General features: G+C 43.1%; 1 protein-coding gene across 1 annotated transcript in view; it reads right to left on the bottom strand.

Annotated features, from left to right (window-relative positions):
- VWA8 (von Willebrand factor A domain containing 8) overlaps positions 1-22,708 on the bottom strand; it is a 670,166-nt gene that overhangs the window by 42,999 nt on the left and 604,459 nt on the right. The window contains exons 40-41 of the mRNA XM_073580317.1: positions 12,642-12,798; positions 5,694-5,802 (exon numbers count right to left, since the gene is read on the bottom strand). Coding sequence (XP_073436418.1) covers positions 5,694-5,802; positions 12,642-12,798 — 266 coding nt within the window. The remainder of the gene's footprint in view (positions 1-5,693; positions 5,803-12,641; positions 12,799-22,708) is intronic.

The following is a 22,708-nucleotide window of genomic DNA, read 5'->3' as shown; positions in this document are numbered from 1 at the left end:
TTAACAATGGGTATGTAGGACATGCGGATGCGTTGTTTTGACGTGCCCGTTGACCGCACGGGAACGCAAGTTGTGCTTTGCGCAGATGGCGAGCGCATCAAAACGATGCATCCATCCGCATGTCCTGCGTACCCAATGTTAAAGATTGCTATGCAGGAGTATGCGGAAGTAGGCAGGGCTTAACGGAGGAAGTACGCAGCCCTCCGCAAAGGCCCCGAACGCTAATGTGAACCCGGCCTTACTGATCCATAGCTTTGCATGTTAGTAGTTGGGATTCATCCAGCTCCCACTCCAGAATAATAATTATTCATGAAGGACATTTTGCCCTAACACATTTATCACACCATCTAGACTTGCACATACAGCCTACATGGCATTATGATCTAATAGAGATCACTGCTGCTGGTTTCAGTAGCTGTTTAGCAGACAATGTGGTATTTACCATGGGCTCAGTATAATTAGTAAGACATAATTACATAAACATATTAAATGTAATTGGTATTAATTGACAGCTGCAATGTACTACTGCTTATTACTTGTAGCTGGAATCAGCAGTAATTTCAGCATATCACGCTATGTGCATCAGCCTTGTTTTCTTGACCTGTTTTCCTACTTCATTTTTATAACATGTTTATTATACAGTAGTACCTATTAGGACATGTGCACATGTCTAGTATTAGGCAGTGCGCTCAGTGTTTTGTAGTTGGAGGTGCAGGTCAGGGTGGATCCCTTCATACATATATCTGTTTGCACTTGCACACTCATTGGATCAGGGACCGACATACTGGTGGTGTAACCTGTGCAGGGGCCAATTCCACCTCCAAAGCAGCAAGCATTGGACTGCAAAGGGCACATATACTGTTCTTACACAAAGGCTCTCTTTGTGTCCGCGCCTGTTTTGCATGATGCAAAAATTCACGTTTTATTAAAGCAGTCAGCATAATACACAGATGATGAAAGAATATTCGGTGCTTCAAGCGACCGGCAAAGATTGAGACTCGGGAGAGTCAAAACTTTTTGTCGCTTGAAGGTCTGAAAACACATTGCTGTTTGCATCAGCCAAGGAGTATACAGTCAATTCGAAAACGTTAATTATTTGCAGCAGAAATTTCTGCTCCCAAACCGAATCTCTTGGTGGAAAGAATGCTGCATAAAATACATGCATTTCTGATGATTTTTCCCCCATTCATTCAAACGCTGACAGAATTGACTGCTGCTGATTTCATACTGCTTCCAATCTACAAAAAACTGTAAGCGGCACAAGATTTCAGAAATCTCATTCATCTTGTTGGTTCTGTAAAATGAAGCGTTTTGGTGCTGAAGCTTCTGCTACAAATACTTAGCGTGTGTACATAAACTTAGGGTTTTTAACTTATAAACGGAGTGCAACATAGTTTAATTAAAAAATAATAAGTATCTATACTAATACATTAAAAAATATAATATTTAGGCAGGAGTATAAAAGAATTACTCTTAGCCTCGCGGTACCCGCTCCCGGGAACACCTCCCAGGACATTTTTAGGATGGAGCACATCATCGTCTGGGACCATGTCAGGATTGACCAGTTTTTCAGAGCATGGAGCCTTGGTTTTTATCTAAGTAATCTGAAGAATTCCTGTCTTGGCTAGATAACCAAATTAATTCCAAGATTGTAAGTTTGGACCAACACCCCCTTATTTCTCCCCTCTTTTCTTTATCTTTCCTTCTCAATTTCTCTTGTTTCTTTCTCCTTTCTTCATACTTCTTTTATAAAAATACTTGCACATTGTTTGTCATTTCCACTTTGCCTGTCAGTTTATCTACTGATTGTATCTCTAGTATGTTTCTTTTATGACACTGTTTAATAAGAATAATTGAACCACAAATGAATTACTCTTAGCTAAACATAACATTTTTCACTGCTTTGAAATGGCTGTGTCAAGCTGAAACATTGCATTCGGCTATTAAAGGAAATCTGTTGGAAAGAACAACCTCTCCCCAAGCGTTTTAATTCATGTGCAAATGAGGAGTTAAATGTCCTGGACATGACACAGCACTTAACCAGGGTCCCCAGGTTGGCTCCTTGCCCACCACCAACCTCTCTAGCTAGATTGATAGGTCACTGTCTATGTGATATCAGGCAAGAAAATCCAACAGTAAAAGCTATCAATCAAGCTAAAAGGGCTAATGCTGGACGGGGAACAAGCTGAGGTGGCGGTGACTGGTTAAGTGCTCTTTTAGGCTTAGAGCACATACCATGAAACAGCAAATTACAGCAACAAATAGAAGATATAAAGGTGTCAATGGAGCTACATGCCCATGTATGTGGTTCAGGGGAAAGTGATCTTACTGCTAGTGCCCCTTATTCCTTATCAATTTCATTTTTCGTGCTGCCTCAACAGTCTTACTTTTTTGGAGTTACTGGTGATAGGACTGCTTGGATCAACTTTCTTCAAGGCTTGTACTAACATACATTATTTTTTTCCAGTGCTGGTCTTTTTCCTCTATTTTTCTTTATTGCAATCAATCTTATTTTAAAAGATTTCTAAAGATGTCCAATTTTTGCACAATAAGGCGTTCATTTTGCAACTTTTGGCATCTTCAGTTTGAAGGAGTTCTGCCAAAATGGGCAGAGCTGTGGCGGAGTCAGAGGCATGGTCACACCTGCCCATCAAATTCATCAACATTGCCAGTTTTTGCACCCTAGATAGGCTACTCCATTCCTTGACTGGAGTATCATATCAGGTGTAGTTTGTGGAGACGCTCACCACTTAGGAGGGGTGCCAAATTCATTAATAGGCGTGTGCTTCTTAGTCATTTCGGCACCTTCTCCTCCTACAAGACGTAGTGTGACTGTGCGCTATGCCACTCTTGATAAATCGGCCCCAAAATGGTCTCTTCAGATCTCATTATTCATAGATTTGTATAACTAATTACAAATTTTGATAGTGGCACCACAGCACAATTTGAATAATAGCTATTAATTTGCATTATTACGCATTAGGCTAAGTTTAAGCAGATATCTTTTTTGCATCAGTTGTGCACTTAGTTGGGTGGGAGCACCAGTATAATTTTTTTCTTTACTACCAATTTTACAACTTTTTGCCCAATGGGGTACGATCAACAACAGCACAACAAATATACTATCATGCACGCCAGAAAACTGACATGCAATGTTTCTGAAATCTATGACAGGTTGTAGCTGCATTCAATCAATTTCGTTACACACAAACAGCCCAAAATTGTCCTAATAAATACATTTGCCACAACCTACTCCAGCAGTCTTATGTTTCAAGACTGGTGTATAAAATGCCAGGTTTGATAAATTCCACCCTATGGGTTCTCAACATGAAAGTAAGTTACTGGGATGTACAGAACAAGCTCCCAAAATGGCACCCCTATCTTTGACATCATATCCTGTGGTGCAGCAATAATCTTAAAGGGGTTGTCCGGTCTTAAACTACAAGTCTACAGTCACTGTATGTCACTGCAAACTTGTGCATCCTTAAATCGCGCACACTGTGAGGATTCTCCAGTACCAGGAGTGGGGAATAATGTGACTGCAAGTTTGTGATTTGCATACTGCGGGCCACATTCCGACTAGACTGTGTCTGGCCTCAATACAGTTGGATTGAAGGAGGCAGTGCCCATCTAGTTGGCAAGTGGCTACAAGTTTGCAAATCATATACTTGCAGTCACATTCCCTAGCACCAGCACAGGACAATCCTCGCAATGTGAGTATTCACAAGTGTCCAGTCACATAGAGTAACGGTAGACTTGTAGCTTAAGACCGGACAAACCCTATAAATTTCACACCTCCCAACTCTGCTACCCTCTGCACATAATACTTATAATAGAAAACTCCCAACTACATTTTAGCTGTTTTTTACTGCATTTGGTCCACAAACCAAAGAAAATGTTCGGGTCAGTTGTAGAGCTTCTTATGCAGACTCCTAAGTGGCTTATAACAGACCTTCTCCATTTTCATGACTAGTATAATCTTTGGTTGGGGCCTAGTAGATGAAAGGTACATTAAATTATGGGAACAAGTAAAACTCCATCAATTTGACCAAACACAGATTTTTTTGTTGACTTGCTGGAGTGTTTGGGGTAATGTTTCAGGCATACAATTTATCAGTGGTGCAACTTGAAGCTTCAGGGTCTAAATGCAAAATCTCCAACATGGCCCTCAATTATCATTTGTCACTAATAGTGCTGGTGTTTTCATGAGTCAATGAGACCATTTTGACCTCCCTAGGCTACATGTCATGGATGTAACTGCCAATCCTGCACCCAAATTGCATACTTCCGGCTACATTCTGTATGACTAGACTGTATCCTGTCTCGCTCAATACACTTGCATAGACTGAGGGTGGATAGAGTCTAGTCGGAATGTAACCGCATGTATCTCTCCCGGCGTCAGTAGTGGAGAATCTTCACAGCGCACAGCGTGTGGTGTGTGTAATGTGAGGATTCACAAGTCTGCAGTCACATAGAGTGACTACAAACTTGTAGGTTTTGACCAGACAACTCCTTTAATCTCTGTGGATCATTGCAACTTCCTAAAGTTATATATAGTAGTACAAATAAGATCAATGTCAACCAAATCCACTGATTTTGGGGGGACCAGTTGATCATATAATATGTATCGAGGTGTCCCAACGTGAGATGTCAAGACATAGAGGTCTGGTAGTGGTTTACTGGTTTACTCCCCTCAACCTTTTGAGAACACATGCATGCTCATCAGAGACAAGCATGCGTATGAATGTTGGTCCGAGGGAATAACTGTCAGCGGAACAAAATATTCAGCCGACAGCAGTCTACAATGTTTGATCAGCTTTACTCCTCAAGCAGCATGGCACACTTAAGGGAAAGGAGTAATCAGAAAATGACCTATGGGCCACATTGACTGCAAAAGACTGGCTCTGAATCTTTGACTTGTAAAGGAGCTTTCTAGGCATGCTCTGATCTGGGAAAAAGTCATTGGGAAGGGAGGGACAGCAAGTGACCATAATCTATTATGAATGGAGCATCTTCTGTTATCTACTGTACTGTATATAGAGGTGTTAACTTTCATTTTAATTATTTATGTGATGATAATGAGACTTCTGAAAAGTCATCTGTACAGGACAGGAAGTATGAGTCTATTAGGTAAAGTGGCTAATGTGAAAATTGCAAGTTTTTGTACATAGATATATAGATAGTGACATAGAGAATTGAAAAATAATATAAAAATATGTTTAACCAAAAAAAAACTGATTTATGCAACAAGTAATTTTTGGCTGATACATTCCCTTTTTAAGAAACAGTAAGATCTTTAAGTTCTAAGCAAGACTCTAAAAGGGAACACTGAACTGGCAGAAAAAGGCAAGCAAGTAAAATATATTAAGGATTATACTGGTTTGAGAATACAGGGCTGTATATAAGTTATGACAAACTGGTTTAACCCTTCAAAGGCATTTTTTTTTACAGGTCCCAGTGTATTTATTACTGCAATATGAAATATATTTGGGGTTCACATTTATTGATAGATTCTGGAGTCTTCTTGGTAAATACACCAAGGCATTGTTGTTGTGTCATAACACTGATCAGGTAATGCGTTATGTATATTGGCTGTATATTCTTCAGACGTACAGATGGCAGATAAATGACCACAGGCAATATTCAGTATCCAAAGCAATTTCCTTTATCCTTCATCTCAAGCATCAGATTACCTGTAGACTATCCAGGATAACCCGAAGAGACTGAACTTGTCTGCGCACGGCTCCTGAGAAATGCTCATATGTAGCGGCATCATACTCACTCATTTGAATTTCCTTCAACCTGTAAGCATAATTATATACAGAAAATGTTTTATTTCATTAAAAAATGTATAGACAAGAAACAAACAGACTATAAACATAAAGATGACCCATTGTTTTAATGTTTATCTCAAGACTCAAAAGTGCATGTGAGAAAAAGAAAAGTTGTAATTTATCTTTATCAAAGAAATCTGCTTCTTTCTCCATCAGGACTGATCATTAATTCTCAAATTTCACAGGTGAGATCTAAGGGGTAACGTTCCTCCTTGTGGAGAGTGACATGCCTAGCCTGGCATGTCAGACTGAGGAGACTTAAGGCCCCGTCACACTAAGCGATATTGCTAGCAATATCGCTGTAAGGTCACTGGTTTTGTGACGCAGCAGCGATATTGCTAGCGATATCGCTATGTCTGATACTTACCTCCGACCGGCTCCGTCGCTGATTATCGCTGATCGCGCGAGAACGGCCTGGACCGTTTCTCGTCGTCGGCTTCCTGTGGCGCCGTCGAGCGAAGCGTGGACGCGGGCGGGAGGACGTCAGGATCGCCTCGTCTGACAGGTAAGTAGCGACCCCCGACCCCTGCTATGTCGCTGGTGAGATCTGCCTGAGTGGCAGCTCACTAGCGACCACTTAGCGATGCACCAGCGATCCATATCGTTGTCGGGATCGCTGGTGCATCGCTAAGTGTAACAGTACCTTTGTTTAAAACCAGGGGAAGAGTCTTGAGGGGATCATTTGCATATTCCCAGTGCCTTCTGGGATAAGTGAAGAGTCTCCGCGAGCTCAACGATCACTGGGTTTTGGCCGTTGCAGCTGAAAAGAGGAAATTGGAAAACCAGGGGAAGAGTCTTGAGGGGATCATTTGCATATTCCCAGTGCCTTCTGGGATAAGTGAAGAGTCTCCGCGAGCTCAACGATCACTGGGTTTTGGCCGTTGCAGCTGAAAAGAGGAAATTGGAAAAACCGCGCGCCGATAGGCGCGCGAAATTTGGCTCATCTTTCATCGTTTTTAAGAAATCTCAAGATGGAAGAGGCCAGGAGCCATTTGGTGAGCTGCATTTCTTGCTACATGTTCACAGATTTACCAGTGGAAAAGCCAAACTTCACATGCCACAAATGCAAGCTTGTGTCCCTGTTGGAGGAAAAGTTGCAAAATCTCGAAGAGAGGTTAGCTACGTTGAAGATCATTAAGGAAGGTGAAGAGTTCTTGGACAGAGCAGAATTATCTCTTCATGTTACAGAAAGAGAAGAAATTCGAAGTGCACCTGAAGAAACAGAGGAATGGAGACATGTGACCCAGAGAAGCAGGAGGATCAGGAGGCAGTCAGCACCCATACTGCTCAGGAACCAATACCAGGCTCTCACGCAGGAAAACGATGAAGAAATACATCAGGATAAGACTTTGCCAACAAACAACAACCTTGTACGCCCTCAGAGTCCTCCTGGATGGAGAAAGAAAAATGTTGTGAAGAAGAAACGGAGAGTGGTGGTCATGGGGGATTCCCTGCTGAGAGGAACAGAGGCCGCTATCTGCAGACCAGATATAACTACAAGAGAAATGTGCTGTCTTCCAGGTGCAAAAATTAAAGATGTGTCTGACAGGATATCAGGACTCTTCAGACCTACAGATGACTACCCATTCCTGCTACTACATGTGGGGACAAATGACACCGCAAGAAACGACCTGGAAATCATCTGCAGAGACTTTGAAGACTTAGGCAAGAAAGTGAAAGAACTGGGAGCGCAGGTGGTCTTCTCTTCCATCCTCCCAGTGGATGGCCATGGAACAAGGAGGTGGAATAAGATTCTGCAGGTGAACAACTGGCTACGTCGATGGTGCCGTCAGCAACGATTTGGATTTCTGGATCACGGAGTGAACTACTTATACGATGGACTACTTGCTAGAGATGGGGTGCACCTTACGAAGACTGGAAAGCATGTATTTGGAAGTCGCCTTGCTACACTTGTAAGGAGAGCTTTAAACTAGAACAACATGGGAAGGGAAGCAAAAGACCAGAAAAAGCCATACACCTGACAAATGCTATTGAGAACTCTGCTATTAGAAGTGGAAAGGAAGAACAAAGACGAAAGAATCTAATTAATAAAAATATTGGAGAAAGAGAAACCAATCACAAACTAAAATGTTTCTATACTAATGCACAAAGCATGGGCAACAAACAAGGAGAATTGGAACTACTAACACAGGAACAGAAATATGATGTAATTGGAATCACTGAAACTTGGTGGGACAATACACATGATTGGAATACAAGACTAGAAGGATACAACTTATTTGCAAGAAATAGACTTGATAAACGAGGAGGGGGTGTCGCATTGTATGTTCGAAACGCGTATATCTGCACAGAGATTGAAGCTTCAGAGACTGGGAGTTCTGTGGAAACTGTTTGGGTAAGAATACAAGGACAGAACAATGGAAAGGACACCATTGTAGGCATTTACTACAGGCCGCCTGTGCAAGCCGAAGATATAGATGAACTCTTTATGCATCAGATGGCCAAGTTCTCCAAAAAATATGACATAGTTGTCATGGGAGATTTCAACTATCCAGACATTTGTTGGGAATCTCTCTCAGGCAAAACTAACAGGTCAAGGAAATTCTTATCCTCTCTTGCTGACAACTTTATCTTCCAAAAGGTAAGGGAGAAAACAAGGGGAACTGCTACCTTGGATCTAATCCTTATAAACAGGGAGGAAATGGTTGAGGAGGTAAAAGTGGCTGGGACCCTAGGAGGTAGCGACCATGCTATTTTAGAATTTTGGATTACTAGAGGTGGAAGACCTGTGAAGACTCAGACGTCAAGGTTAGATTTCAGAAAGGCAGATTTTAAGGGATTCAGAAAGAGAATTGGAGGGATCCAATGGCTGGATATCCTTAAAGACAAAAATGTCCAGGAAGGATGGGAAATCTTGAAAAATGAAATTCTCAAAGCACAGTTGTTAACAATTCCGAAAAGAGGGAAGAATAGGAAGCATTTAAGGAAACCAGGATGGATGAACACAGAACTTAAGCACATGCTAAAAAGGAAGAAAAAAATGTTTATAAAATGGAAAGAGGGAGGCATATCTAAAGAAGAATATAATGCTGTCTGCAGAACCTGCAGGGCACAAATCAGATTATCTAAAGCTGAAAATGAACTGAGGCTTGCAAGAGATGTCAAAAGCAATAATAAAGGATTTTGGGGATATGTCAAAAGTAAAAGAAAAGTCAAAGATGCTATAGGATTTTTACAGGATGAAAATGATGAAATGGTAAGACAGGATGTTGAGAAGGCTGAACTTTTAAATTCCTATTTTGCATCTGTTTTCTCTCAGAAAGGAAATGCAACATCAACTGTTATTCACTGTCCTATTAAGGGAATAGAAGAATCCAGGATATATATAAACAGAAAGATAGTGAGGAAACACTTAGCTAACCTAAATGAATTCAAGTCTCCAGGTCCAGATGAATTACACCCCAGAGTACTGAAGGAGATAGCAGAAGAAATTTTTGAACCCCTCTCCATAATCTTTGAAAATTCTTGGAGAACAGGAGAAGTGCCAGAAGACTGGAGAAGAGCAAATGTTGTTCCTATCTTCAAAAAGGGGAAGAAGGTGGACCCAGGCAACTATAGGCCGGTGAGTCTGACTTCTATACCAGGAAAGATCTTTGAACAAATTATTAAACAACATGTATGTCAATACCTGGATAAGAATGAAGTGATTAAACAGAGTCAGCATGGGTTTGTAACTAATAAGTCATGTCAGACTAACTTAATTTCCTTCTATGACGGTATCACTGATTGGGTGGATCAAGCAAATGCTGTAGATATAGTATATCTTGACTTCAGCAAAGCATTTGACAAAGTCTCTCATACAATCCTTATTGAAAAAATGACTAAGTATGGAATGGACAAGGCAACTGTTAGGTGGATTCATAACTGGCTTAGTGATCGGACCCAAAGAGTGGTCGTAAATGGCTGCACATCCAGTTGGAAGAATGTCTCAAGTGGGGTACCACAGGGCTCTGTCCTGGGCCCTGTATTGTTCAACATCTTTATCAACGATTTAGATGAAGGAATTGAGGGTAAACTGATTAAATTTGCTGATGACACAAAGCTAGGAGGGATAGCTAATACTAGAGAAGAGAGAGAGAGGATTCAAAAAGATTTAAATAAACTGGAGAAGTGGGCAGCAACTAACAGAATGGTTTTTAACAGGGAGAAATGCAAAGTACTACATCTGGGCAATAAAAATGAAAAAAGCATATATAGAATGGGAGGAATAGGGCTAAGTGACAGCACATGTGAAAAAGACTTGGGTATACTAATAGATCACAGACTGAATATGAGTCAACAGTGTGATGCAGCAGCAAAAAAGGCAAATGCAATTCTAGGATGTATTAACAGAAGCATACAGTCTAGATCACGTGAAGTCATTATTTCCCTCTACTCCTCTTTGGTCAGACCTCATCTGGAATATTGTGTACAGTTTTGGGCACCACATTTTAAAAAAGACATCAACAAACTGGAGCAAGTTCAGAAAAGAGCGACCAGAATGGTGACCGGTCTGCAAACCCTGTCTTATGAGGAAAGGTTGCAGGATTTGGGAATGTTTAGTTTGCAAAAGAGAAGACTGAGAGGAGACTTAATAGCTGTCTACAAATATCTAAAGGGATGTCACATTGTAGAAGGATCAACTTTATTCTCATTTGCACAAGGAAAGACTAGAAGCAATGGGATGAAACTGAATGGGAAGAGACACAGATTAGATATTAGAAAAAACTTTTTGACAGTTAGAGTGATCAATGAGTGGAACAGGCTGCCACGAGAAGTGGTGAGTTCTCCTTCAATGGAAGTCTTCAAACAGAGGCTGGACAGACATCTGACTGGGATGATTTAGCGAATCCTGCTTTGAGCAGGGGGTTGGACCAGATGGCCCAGGAGGTCCCTTCCAACTCTACGATTCTATGATTCTACCTTTAGGGTGTGTGCACACGCTGCGGATTCTGCTTCGGATCCGCAGCGGATTTGGCCGCTGCGGATCTGCAGCAGTTTCTGCTGCGGTGTACAGTACCATAATATCCTATGGATATCAAAAACCGCAGTGCAGACGGTGCAGATGTTTCCATGCAGTTTTGCTGCGGTTTCTAAACCGCAGAAAGAATTGACATGTCAAAAATTTTTCAAAAATTGCGCGGCCAAATCCGCAGAGCATTCCGCAGCGTGTGCACACACCCTTATATGTCACAGGAAATTAAATATGCAAATTGTCTCTTCAGAGTGGAAGAGGACTTGAACCCTAGCGCCACCTACTGGAAGTAGCAATCCTAGAAGTCTTGCCATATGACTTAAAAAGCCAAATCAGAATCTTAATTTGTAGACACTTTGTTTAAAAGCAGAGTTCAAGGCCTCGTCCTCTCTGAAGTGGGAATCTGCATAGTTCACAGGTAAAATCTGCAGGTAGTATGGACAGATTGTTACATTACTGAGATAGAAGATGACAGCTGCTCCTGATAGGATTTGATGTAGCTGGAGGGGCTCTGTTCCTCCCTTCTCCACAAAACCCTTATTAGTATCAACTGCCATCTCCTATCTTAATAAAGGGGTTCTCTGAGAAATGTAAGAAAATAATAAAATAATACCCATTTAAATATTAAACATTTTTCTAAACACCTTTATGTGACAAAATGGTATGTCTTATTTACTGCACTCTGTCAGGATTTTAAAGATGGCAACTGCCATCAATCACAACCTGTCCTAGATTTCAAAAGCACTAACTGTCAGGCTGACTAACATTAATGAGCATTCTCAGTCAATACAAGAAACGTATCTACTGTATCTTCTCATTTAGACCAGCTCGGCTCCACTCAGTGTCCTGTCAGGTTGACTAAATAGAGGAATGTGGGCTCACAATGGCTGACCAGATCAGACGGATGGACGCTGCTCTGGTGGGACCTTTGTCTCAAGCAGATGTTCTTCACCAGCCCGTCCTACCGCGTGACCTCTGAAATCTAGGATGGGTTGTGATTGATGGTAGCTGCCATCTTGGGTATCATGTCAGAGTGCAGTAGATAAAGAATACTAAATAAAAAAATAAATACTAAATAGAGGTATTTATGAAAATGTTGACTATTTAAATGTGTATGATTTATTTTATTTAATTATATTACATTTAACCCCTTTAATATAGCAATCTGTCTTCACCGAAACTGAAAATTTTGAAAAGAAATAATCAGTCTCGACAGATAAAGAAGCAGGTTTCTTTGATAAAATATATTACAAAGTTTGTTATTTTCATGTGCACTTTTCAAAAAGGGCACCATGAAGGAGCTGACATGTTCTTTTTAACAACCTTTGTGTCCTCCTGACGGCATATGGGGGAGGCTCCTGCTGCAAACAATTGACTTACAAGAAAATAGAAGATTGTGAGCAGGAGAAAGAAGGAAGAACAGCAGATCTCCTGTGACAGAGACAACATGTCTTTATATGTTTCTCAAATGTTAGAATAAAAGACTAGATGCAAAATCTGCTTTAATAAGCAGCATGCTCTACATTTCACACATATTATGTGAATGGGACAAAAAAGATTCCATTTAAACACATTTGCGGTTGAGTTTGTGCAGATTCTGTCCACATTTATCACACAATAGGCACACATCCAACTGACAAAAAGAATGAAAACATCTCGCTGTCAATTTATTCCCACATTCCCTGGAGGAAGAGCAGTTGATCATCAAAATGCAGAGTTCTAAAAGATGCCTCCGAATTGTAGTCTCATGGGGAATGCGCGTATTGTCTAGAATAAATGGGTCATGAGAGGTGACAGGTCCTCATTTATGTCATCACCAGGACATATGTTACCTTTGTTTAAAGGCTTTCTCTGCCATTTCTCTTGCCGCTCGCTTTACTTCCTCGGGGACAGCATCTTTTTCAGCTTGTGACACCTGGTAGACTTTGTGTCCTGCATCCAGACGATAAGGACCTCCCTTTCCACCCAATCCGGCAGTGTCCCTGCCACCTGGGAAATGATATCAATTTTCATTCTTTTGATTAAGGTTACTTTACTTAAACTCATGAAGATAAGATTTCAGGTTTTCAAAATCATCTCTACTAGCGTTCGGGGGTCCAATATACTAACAATGATATATTGTTTTATAGCATGAAACATATCACAGATACTCACATGAGCATATACTAATATGGGATAAATAAAAAAAAAGTTACTAAAAAATAAGATCCACGTCACTCCGTACTTGAAAAAAGGTGTTCAGAGAATCCCAAATTCATGTAACGTTTCAGTCTTACAATCAGACCTTTATCAGACTACAGTACTACTGTTCTCCACAGCTTCTATTCCTTCCATTTCAAGTCGAGCCAGTAATCATTAGATTCATGACCTGATCAATGAACGCTGCAGGAGCCAACATCACAGCAAGGGTCATTTCCGCTTCCGCGGCGGGTCTCAGGCGGACACCGGTGTGCTATTCAGCGGTGATTGATCATGTCACGAATCTAATGATTAGGGTTAAATTCCGCGCCAATATCGCTGATTGGTTACTGGCTGCGACCAATCAGAAAAGCGTGGTTCAAATCACGCGGCAATTCACGGGCGGACTGCACTTGTGGCTGATTGGTCGCGCCCGGCGCCGTAGATCTCCCGACGGTAGGGGTGGCGTGCGTCGTTCGAATTTCGTGCCAATTCACGGCCGGACTGCGCCTGTCGCTGATTGGTTGCTGCCAGCCGGGAGCGACCAGCGACGTGGGATTTCCGTTTCAGAGAAACAGACAGACAGAATTAGACGATTATATAGTAGATAAGTATTAGTTTCTTCCTGCCTTCTACAGGAAAGCATTAGCTGTACATGAACATGTTATCTTTTTATGTGTGTGAAACCAAACAATTATGTTATAACCACAGGCGGGTTTATTATCCTACATGGCATGCATGTGTGAAAAGATAGAGCACAGTAAATGATTGACAGCCATGTGCCACGAATGCGTAGGTTACACACTATCTGCACCTTGGTGTAGGCAAACAGGAGCAATCCCAAAGTAAATTAATTCTTGACCTTTCCTTTGACCCGCACTATGTGAACACTAATAATAAACACGTGTCAACACAAATTCTAAGGAATCGCTAGGTAGGACTGTCTAGTTTTCCTCAAAAGTTCACATAGGTGTCATAATACATGGCTATATTGGAATGAAGAAAACCCTTCAGATGTAGAAGACAGATTCCTTGTCCCAGATCTTCCATCTCTGAGGCCCACGGCGGAGTGATGGCTGGATGTTCTAAAGTAGGACCTCAAAACCTTTGAAGCTTTCTACCACTTTCATTTGTGAAAGCAAAGGTTGTTGACCTTGTCTGTCTCCTCCTCCCCCCACCGGCTCACAAGCAGGATAACCTGTGAACTGGGACAACTATTACTGATAAATAATGGATATATTATAAAGGTTAGTGTTCTAATTTGTTAATATAGTTTGTCTGTTGCTCTTTGCATATATTTAAGTTGCACGCTCTTACATTTGGATTTTATTATTATTATTATTATTATTATTTATTGTTATAGCGCCATTTATTCCATGGCGCTTTACATGTGAGGGGGGTATACATAAAAACAAGTACAATAATCTTAAACAATACAAGTCATAACTGGTACAGGAGGAGAGAGGACCCTGCCCGCGAGGGCTCACAATCTTCAAGGGATGGGTGATAATACAGTAGGCGAGGGTAGAGCTGGTCGTGCAGCGGTTTGGTCGATCGGTGGTTACTGCAGGTTGTAGGCTTGTCGGAAGAGGTGGGTCTTCAGGCTCTTTTTGAAGGTTTCGATGGTAGGTGAGAGTCTGATATGTTGTGGTAGAGAGTTCCAGAGTAGGGGTGATGCGCGAGAGAAATCTTGTATGCGATTGTGGGAAGAGGAGATAAGAGGGGAGTAGAGAAGGAGATCTTGTGAGGATCGGAGGTTGCGTGCAGGAAAGTACCGGGAGACGAGGTCACAGATGTATGGAGGAGACAAGTTGTGGATGGCTTTGTATGTCATGGTTAGGGTTTTGTAATGGAGTCTCTGGGCAATTGGGAGCCAGTGAAGGGATTGACAGAGGGGAGAAGCTGGGGAATAGCGGGGGGACAGGTGGATTAGTCGGGCAGCAGAGTTTAGAATAGATTGGAGGGGTGCGAGAGTGTTTGAGGGGAGGCCGCAGAGCATGAGGTTGCAGTAGTCAAGGCGAGAGATGATGAGGGCATGGACTAGGGTTTTTGCAGATTCTTGGGTGAGGAATGAACGGATGCGTGAAATATTTTTGAGTTGAAGTCGGCAGGAAGTGGAAAGGGTTTGGATATGTGGTTTGAAGGAGAGATCAGCATCAAGGATTACTCCGAGGCAGCGAGCTTGTGGGACTGGGGAGAGTGGGCAGTCATTTACTGTAATTGATAGGTTCGTAGGGGGGGTCACGTGAGATGGGGGAAAGATGATGAATTCTGTTTTGTCCATGTTGAGTTTCAGATATCTAGTGGAGAAGAAGGATGAAATAGTGGACAGACATTGAGGGATTCTGGTTAGTAGGGAGGTGATATCTGGTCCAGAGATGTAGATCTGTGTGTCATCAGCATAAAGATGATACTGAAAGCCATGAGATTCTATGAGCTGTCCCAGGCCAAAGGTGTAAATAGAGAACAGCAGGGGCCCTAGGACTGAACCTTGTGGGACTCTGACAGATAGGGGGCGAGGTGAGGAGGTGGTGTGTGAGTGGGAGACGCTGAATGTCCGGTCTGTTAGGTATGATGAGATCCAGGAGAGGGCCAAGTCTGTGATGCCGATGGATGAGAGGGTCTGTAATAATAGGGAATGGTCCACTGTGTCAAAGGCAGCCGACAGGTCCAGGAGGAGGAGGACAGAGTAGTGTCGCTTGCTCTTGGCAGTTAAGAGGTCATTGGTGACCTTAGTAAGGGCAGTTTCAGTGGAGTGGTGTGACCGGAAGCCAGATTGTAAGCGGTCGAAGAGGGAGCAAGAAGAGAGATGGGAGGACAGTTCAAGGTAGACGTGTTGTTCCAGTAGCTTGGAGGCGTATGGGAGAAGTGATATAGGGCGATAGCTAGATACAGAGGATGGGTCAAGAGAGGGCTTTTTGAGGATAGGTGTGATGGAGGCATGTTTAAAGCTTGAGGGGAAAACACCAGTTGTTAGTGATAGGTTGAAGAGATGGGTTAGGGTTGGGATGAAGACTGTGGTGAGGTTTGGGATGAAGTGGGATGGGATCGGGTCGAGTGCACAGGTGGTGAGATGTGATCTTGAGAGTAGAGTGGAGAGTCGATCTTCTGTAATGGTGGAGAAGTTGGTTTTGAAGGTGGAGGGCTGGGAAGTCGGGAGGAAGGGCTCTGGGGGTTGTTGACCAAAACTGTCCCTGATGTTATCAATTTTCTGCTTGAAAAATGAGGCAAAGTCTTCAGCTGAGATGAGTGGGGAGGGAGGAGGTGCTGGGGGGCGGAGGAGAGAATTGAAGGTGTTGAATAACTGTTTAGGGTTGTGAGACAGGGAGGATATGAGAGATGAGAAGTAGGTTTGTTTAGCTGTGGCGAGTGTGGTCTTGAAAGTAGTGAGGGACTGTTTGAATGCGATGAAATGCTCGTTGGAGTGGGATCTTTTCCATCTGCGCTCAGCAGCCCTGGAAGCTCGCCTCAGCTCTTTGGTCAGGCTGGTGTGCCAGGGCTGTCTGTTGATTTTGCGAGTTTTGGTATGTGTAAGTGGGGCAGCGGATTCCAAAGCTACAGCTATTGTGGTGTTATATAGAGCGGCAGCGTCATCCGCATTGTGTAAGGAACTTATATCTGTAAGAGGGAGGAGGGATTCGGAGAATGAGTGTAGGTCAAGGTGTTTAAGATTCCTGCGAGGGTGTGAAAGTTTGTGGGGTGGGGATTGTAGACATGGAGTGAAGAGGGAAGAGAATGTGAGCAGGTTGTGGTCAGAGAGAGGAAGAGGTGAGTTAGAGAGGTTAGATAGGGAGCAGAGGCGGGTGAAGATGAGGTCCAGTGTGTGGCCATCTTTGTGGGTGGCTGTAGAAGACCATTGAGTGAGGCCGAAGGAGGAAGTGAGAGATAGAAGTTTAGTGGCAGCTGAGAGGGAAGTGTCAATGGGGATGTTGAAGTCGCCCATGATGATAGTAGGGATGTCCGCGGAAAGGAAATGAAGTAACCAGGTGGTGAAGTGGTCAAAGAAGGTGGTGGCTGGCCCTGGGGGGCGGTAGATGACAGCCAGTTGGAGGTTGGAGGGGGAGTAGATGCGCACAGAGTGCACCTCAAAGGAAGGGAGGGTAACAGAGGGTGGCAGTGGGATTGGGGTGAAGGAGCAGGTATCTGACAGGAGAAAACCAACTCCTCCACCATGTTTGCTGCTGGGGCGGGGGGTGTGAGAAAGGTGGAAGCCGCCATACGAAAGTGCAGCAGGAGAGGCTGTGTCAGAAGGGGTGAGCCAGGTTTCGGTGATGGCGAGGAAGGAGAGTTTGGTAGTAACGAAAAGATCATGGATGTAGGAAAGCTTGTTGCAGACAGAGCGAGCGTTCCACAGAGCTCCTGTTAGTGGGACTGGGGAAGCGGGGGCTGGGTGAATGGGTATAAGGTTGGAGAGGTTACGGAAGGTTGTGATAGAGCGTGGATGGGAGGTAGAAATGACTGTGGGAATGTGGTGAGGAGGACCAGGATTTGGAGAGATATCACCAGCAGTGAGAAGGAGCAGAGAAAGTGTTACCAGGTGGGAGCAGGAGAGGGCATGAGGGGGCTGTCTGTGTTTGGAGACAGAGGATTGTATGTTAAGGAACAGTTTTGAGGCGGAGGTGAGGTGGATGGGGAGGATTGAAGAAGAGATGAACAGTTCCTTACTAGGAGTAGGGATTAGGGGAATTAGCAGAAAGTGAAGGATTATTGGGGTGAAAGTGAAAACAAACAGAAACATTGTTTACAGTGACTGTGTCCAGTTACCTTCAGTTCCCTTCTGGTTCAATTCTGGTTTTAATTCTTAAATTAATCTTCACACTTCTAGCACACACTTATAGCAATCACAATGCAGACTGAAGTCTATGCAGACTTGTACTCTGCAATATATGTACAACTAAGTGCAGTCAGGTGTGAAGCAGAGAGGAGTGGTCTCTGCTCATCTTGGCCAGACAATTAAGAGTGGACCAGATTTTATCTTACCCTTAAGGGTATGTGCACAGGTTGCGGATTCTGCTGCGGATTTTTCCTGGCGGATTTGGCTAAATCCGCAGGTAAAATCACCTGCATTTTACCTGCGGATTTAGTGCAGATTTTCTGCGGATTTTCTGCAGATTTTATGCGAATATCCCCTGCGTTTCTGCACCTCCGGATTTCTATAATGAAGCAGGTGTAAAACTGCTGCGGATTCCGCACAAAGAATTGACATGCTGTGGATTCAAATCCTCAGCAATTCTGTGCGGAAAAATCCACAGCATGTGCACAGCGTTTTTGGATTTACATAGAATAGAATGGTACTGTACAACGCAGGAGAATCTGCTGCGGATCCGCAGGGCCAAATCCGCAACGTGTTTTCACATACCTTAAAATGTTTAGTAAAGAGTTATAATATAAAATTATAGATTTATTAATTTGCCACCTGTAGACTGCTACTTTTATTCTGTGCATCTCCCATTCTATACAGAGTACTTGTGGTCATTTCCATGTTGAATATAATATTACAGAGGGATTCTCCAATATCAAAATAAGGGTTTATTCATATGTCACAGTTGTTGCCAAAATGTACTAAAATCTTAGAAAATTGCCTCAAGAAACATAACAAACAATTATTTTTGAACTTAAAGAGGCCAGTTTTTTTCTTACTTTATTCCCTAGGCTCCTTTGAGTGTTCCAGCTTTTGTTTTCTTTTCCTTAAAGGAGTATTCCCATCTCCAAGATCCTATCCCAATACGTAGTAGGTGTAATAATAATATTAGCAAATACCTCAAATTAGAAATGTAGTATATTTCTTCTGATAAGCTATGTCACTTTCTCCATGTACTGCATTGCAGTACCTTAGGTATCCAAGCTTAAGGCCACTAGTAACTAACTGTAGCGCTAGTGCTGGCGCCCTTGCATGGTGCCGCCTTCTCCCTCCATGCAAGAGACACCAGCTCACTCACCTCCTCGGCGCAGTCCCCGGTGTGCTCATGTTCCCTGGTCACTTCCTGGTCCTGTGTGCGCGACGCAGTTCTGGTAGCGCGCTCCCCCGTTTTTAATGGGGTAATATGCACATCTACTAAATGCCTTTGGTTTGTTGCTGAGAGGCTTTAAGTATAATGCAGTGCACCTGCAAGATGGTTCCCAGCCAATAGCTGGAAGGCATCTTGTATTCAAGACCCCGTATCCCCTAGGGAGTCGCCATGCAACTTGTAGAATCAATAGTTAGTAAGGTGTACTGCTATTGAGTTGTGAGGTCCCCTGGTCCGGGTATGGCCAGTGTCCTGAACCTGTACCACTGGTCCAGGTGTGACCAGTCCTGTATCTGAATTTCCCTGGTCCCAGTGTGGCCAGTCTTGTATCTGTTTTCCCCTGGTCCCAGAGCGGTCATTGTCGGAACCTTGACCCCCGGTCCCGGAGTGGTCAGTGCCTGAATCTTGTCCCCTGGTCATGGAGCGGCCAGTGCCTGAGCCTTGTTTCCTGGGGTGAGCAGGTGAAGTACCAGGCTCTGCCCAGGAGTGGTACCTGGCGAGTACCTGCAGCCCAGTCTTTTCTTCACCATTAAGAGCTCTAGTGAACACCACGTAGCCGGCCCGGCCCTGTGCCACAAGGGGTCTACAAATCCACATTACGGTTGGGCGTAACACTAACCGATTAACTGTCACTATATGAATGGCCGTAACCATGGCTACCTAGGGCTACTGCCCTGCATGCAAGAAAGCTATTTAGCTCATCAGGAGAACTTTACTACATTTCTAATTGGAGGTAATTGCTAATATTAATATTTTTACACCTACTACATATTGGCATAAGATCTTGGAGGTGGGAATACTTCTTTAATTCTTCCATACAGTTCTAGAGATACGAGTCCTTATAATTAATACTAATTTTTATAGTCTTTTCTAAAGGGGCATGGTTCACAGGGTAATAATGCAGAACAGCCAAAAGACCCCCCTAGAGAATCCTGTTAGCCACGCCCCCTTGAAAATATCATAAAAATTAACACCATCTCTGTAACACATAGGGGAGCAGTGGGAATACAATAAGAGCAAAACCTGGCCAATTTTGACCTTGTGACAGGTCCTCTTTAAATGTTGAATTGCAAATCTACTGATGTTCTTTTATTTTGTACATATCTTGAATTATTTGATCCTATCACACAGGCAAAAATGTAGATAATTACTATCTGAGGCTTGACAGCCAACATGACATATAGGTTAAAGCCTCCGTTACACATAGCGATACCGCTAGCAATATCGCTGTAACGTCTCCGATTTTGTGACGTAGCAGCGATATTGCTAGCGATATCGCTATGTCTGATACTTACCTCCGACCGGCTCCCCCGCTGATCATCGCTGGTCGTGCGAGAACGTCCTGGACCGGTTCTCGACGTCAGCTTCCTGCTGGGCTTCCTGTGGCGCCGACGAGCGACGTGTGGACGCGGGCGGGAGGACGTCAGGATCGCCGCGTCTGACAGGTAAGTAGCGACTCCCGACCCCCGCTATGTCGCTGGTGAGATCTGCCTGTGTGGCAGCTCACTAGCGACCACTTAGCGATGCACCAGCGATCCATATCATTGTCTGGTGTATCGCTAAGTGTAAAGGGCATGTCACACTAAGAGATATCGCTAGCAATATCGCTATAACTAGTGACGTTATAGCGATATTGCTAGCGATATCTCTGTGTCTGATACTTACCAGCGACCGGCTCCCCCGCTGGTTATCGCTGATCGCGCGAGAACGTTCAGGACTGTTTCTCGTCGTCAGCTTCCTGTGGCGCTTCCTGCTGTGAGGACGAGCGACGCGTGGAGCCGGGCGGGAGGACGCAGGATCGCCTGGTGTGACAGGTAAGTAGCGATCCCCGTCCCCAGCGATGTCGCTAGTGAGATCTGCCTATGTGGCAGCTCACTAGCGACCACTTAGCGATGTACCAGCGATCCTGACCGCGTCATATCGCTGGTCGGGATCGCTGGTACATCGCTAAGTGTGACAGTACCTTTACGGTACCCTAAGACTGTGTAAAAGTTATCTGATGTCCCACAATGCATTTCATTCAGGTATCAAGAAATCAACTACATTGTTTGAAATGCTTTAAATGTGAATGAAGGAGACAACCCATGTAATATATACTGTAACTTATCCCAAATGTAAAAAAAAATGTTCAAAAGTATAAAGTAATAAAATAAGGATGGAAATATGGAAACAAAAATGAACAAAAAAATTTGATTTTTTTGAAAAACTGACACTGCTCATGTTCTTAACTGAAAAAAAAAAAAGAGAATGATATAAAATTAAGCCTACCATTGCTGCCATATTGGTCTAGGATCTCACCCTGTAATTATCCACAGAGTGACTCAGAAAGGAAAGGCGTGGATTACAGTTGTATATATGTCATTTTAGAATGCATATAACCATTTGGGCCTTTAAATGTTTGAAGAACTTTGTGAAGTAAATAAAATAAAAAGGAACACTTAGAGCTGTGGTGACAGGGGAACTTGTGGTCACACGGTTACATTTTCATTACACAACAATGTTCCAGTTTGAATATAGAGTAACTAAACTGTGGAACATTTTTCGTTATATTTTTAATTACTATAATACCCTAATTTCACAACAAATTAGTGGGGGTCCATATCTCAAGTTCTTCTTCAATAATTCAAATGATAGATCAAAAGTGGCAGCTCAGGAGGCACAAGGGCACAGTTCCTGCCTGAGTACAGATTCAACATAAAGGGCCTGATACATCAAAGCTTTTACTTGTGAGGTTGGAGATGAGAGGGTTAAAATATGCGGTGCCACTAGTCCAGAGATGAGCAGGAGACTCTAAATGCAGCTTACTTTTAAACTGGTCTTGAAGTGACACACTTCTTTATCAGGACAAACCACATCAAAGTCAGGGACAAGACACATGACATGTGTGTGTGTGTGTGTGTGTGTGTGTGTGTGTGTGTATATACACATCATATGTCGAAAAGGGGTTAAAGGGAATCTGTCAGTAGGATCAACCCTTTTAAGTCATCTATATGGGCATACAGGTCAATTAAACAAACTTGCTTCCAGGTCATCTGATTTGCAAAGAGTGTCTACAAATATCTGAAGGGATCTCACAGTGTAGAGGGATCATCATTATCCTCATTTGCACATGAATACACAAGAAGCAATGGAATGAAACTGAAAGGAAGAAGAATCAGATTAGAAAAAAAACAACTTTTTGACAGTGAGGGTGATCAATAAGTGGAACAGACTGCCACAAGAGGAGTGAGTTGTCCTTCCATGGAAGTCTTCAAACAGAGGCTGGACAGACATCTGTCTGAGATGGGTTAGTGAATCTTGCATTGAGCAGGGGGTTGGACATGATACTAGAGTTGGGTTCTCCATGCATGTGTTGTGACTGTCACACAGCCGCGACACATGCAGCTGCGGAGCCGAACAGCTGATCAGCCAATGCGATCCAGGAAACCGGGTTCCCTCTGCAGCTTATTCGGTAAGCGATATAGCTTGCCAAATAAGCAGGGACCCGAGCAAATTCGATCAACTTTAACAATGACCCTTGAGGTCCCTTCCAACTCTAACATTCTATGAGTCTATTATATTTGTGCCATTTATGTTCTGGCTGCTCAAATCACTCACATCTACAATTCTTTCACAAACTCAACACACTCCATCCACATCAACACTCTCTACTCTCTTCTCTTATGTACAGCTCTCATCACATTGTTGAACAGCTCAGAGCTTTTAATTCCCAC

Source organism: Dendrobates tinctorius, unplaced genomic scaffold (genome assembly GCF_039654945.1).
Source record: "Dendrobates tinctorius isolate UK_male_01 unplaced genomic scaffold, ASM3965494v1 ptg000064l, whole genome shotgun sequence".
NCBI lineage: Eukaryota > Metazoa > Chordata > Amphibia > Anura > Dendrobatidae > Dendrobates > Dendrobates tinctorius.
The sequence above is the reverse complement of the archived record's forward strand: the minus strand, read 5'-3'. Positions and strand labels throughout refer to the sequence as shown.